Source organism: Macrobrachium nipponense, chromosome 7 (genome assembly GCF_015104395.2).
Source record: "Macrobrachium nipponense isolate FS-2020 chromosome 7, ASM1510439v2, whole genome shotgun sequence".
Lineage (NCBI taxonomy): Eukaryota > Metazoa > Arthropoda > Malacostraca > Decapoda > Palaemonidae > Macrobrachium > Macrobrachium nipponense.
The window spans coordinates 34,999,187-35,000,917 of record NC_061109.1 but is presented as its reverse complement, the minus strand read 5'-3'; the positions used below and the strand labels follow the sequence as shown (position 1 = coordinate 35,000,917).

The window sequence follows — 1,731 nt, the reverse complement described above, 5'->3', positions numbered from 1 at the left end:
GCTGCTTGGAATGCTCTTTCAGCTGCTCTCTCTTGGGCTGCTTCCTTCAGCTTATTATTCACCCAATTGATCAGCTTTGTGCCCTCCAGCCCCAGGGCTCTTCCGGCTTCCGTGAAGGCCTTAGCCTCCTCCAGTGCTGCGTTACTGGCTATCTCCTCAGCTGTAAAACGCTAGTAGACTAGCCTGAGAATAATAGGGTGGAAAGCAGTTGCAAAACAGCAAATGTCGCCAGAGGTATGCGGAAATGCTCGACGCAGACTCGGCAAGATGACCGTAAATCTCTGCAAACACAGTTACTATTGGTGCGTAGTGCGACGGAGAACTCAATGCCGGTAATGGATTTGGTAATAACTTTTGTAAAATAAAATGAAATAACCTGGTCACGAAATTCACAGAATCCTCACGTGAAAAAGTAGAAAATGGATGTCGTAAAGGCGGAAATTCAACGCCAGTACGGATTGTAAGGTAAAAGGAAAAAAAAAAATCTAGTCACAAAATTCATGGAAACTCAATGTGAGGACGTGACAAATAAATGTCAAAAATGCGGAACCTCAACGTAATTACGGCTTTGTTAATGAAAGGAGAAAAAAAATCTGGTCACGAAATTCACGGAAATTCAACGTAAATATGACAAATAAATGCCGTGAAGGCGGAAACTTCAACGCCAGTACGGGTTGGTAAGGTAAAAAGGGAGAAGAGAAAAAAAAATCTAGTCACGAAAATTCACGGAAACACAATGTAAAACTTGACAAATAAATGTCGTAATGGCGGAAACTTCAACGCCAGTATGGGTTGGTAAGGTAAAAAGGGAGAGAGAGAAAAAAATCTAGTCACGAAATTCACGGAAACTCAACGTAAAACGTGACAAAAAATGTTGTAAAAGCGGAAATTCAATGCCAGTACGGCTTTGTAAATACAAGGAAAAAATCTGGTCATGAATTCACGGAAATTCAACGTAAAACGTGACAAATACATGTCGTAAAGGCGGAAATTCAACGCCAGTACGGCTTTGTAGATACAAGGAAAAAATCTGGTCACGAATTCACGGGACTTCTATGTGGAAAACGTGGCAAATAAATGTCGTAAATGCGGAACCATGTGCAAATACGGTTTTGTAAATAAAAGGGGAAAAAAATCTGGTCACGAATTCACGGAACCTCACGTGAAAAACGTGGCAAATACAGTTGATAATAAAAAATGTATATGGGATCTCCCTTTTGTTTTGTTATTTATGAATATCGTCTCGAGGATGGAGACGGGAAGTTGATAAAATAAATTCTTTTCCTTTACCACCAACGCAAATCCCTTTGCTCAGAATTGTGACACTAGTTCGTATATATTAAAAGGGGAGAGGAAAAACCCAGGATAAACTGTTCCTTTTCCTAGCTCTCGCGAACCTTGGACCTTCCTGTCCGCGAATTCAAGACCCCGGAGGATTAAGCCGCATGCAGGCCGTCTAGACAGTATGGATGAACCACAGATGTTTTCAAGGCCGGGCTGGAAACTACGAAGGTAACATATGCCCTTGTTCGAAATGCAAAAGTATTTGCCCTTATTTTATTCCTCTCTGCACAGAAAATAACGAAAAGAAAACGTTTACCTTTGACTTTGCTCATCCTAACATTAAGAATGTTTTACTCTAACACTTAGCTTTTCCTTTTCTTACTTATTGACTCATCTATTCCTTTGCTAATGGATAGGGCCGTGGATAGGTTTCGAGCCACGTGGTCG

General features: G+C 41.0%; 1 protein-coding gene across 1 annotated transcript in view; it reads left to right on the top strand.

Moving 5' to 3' along the window:
- Positions 1 to 236: 236 nt before the first annotated feature.
- The window catches only part of LOC135217571 (uncharacterized), a 10,112-nt gene continuing 8,617 nt past the window's right edge, over positions 237 to 1,731 (top strand). The window contains exon 1 of the mRNA XM_064253538.1: positions 237 to 332. Coding sequence (XP_064109608.1) covers positions 237 to 332 — 96 coding nt within the window. The remainder of the gene's footprint in view (positions 333 to 1,731) is intronic.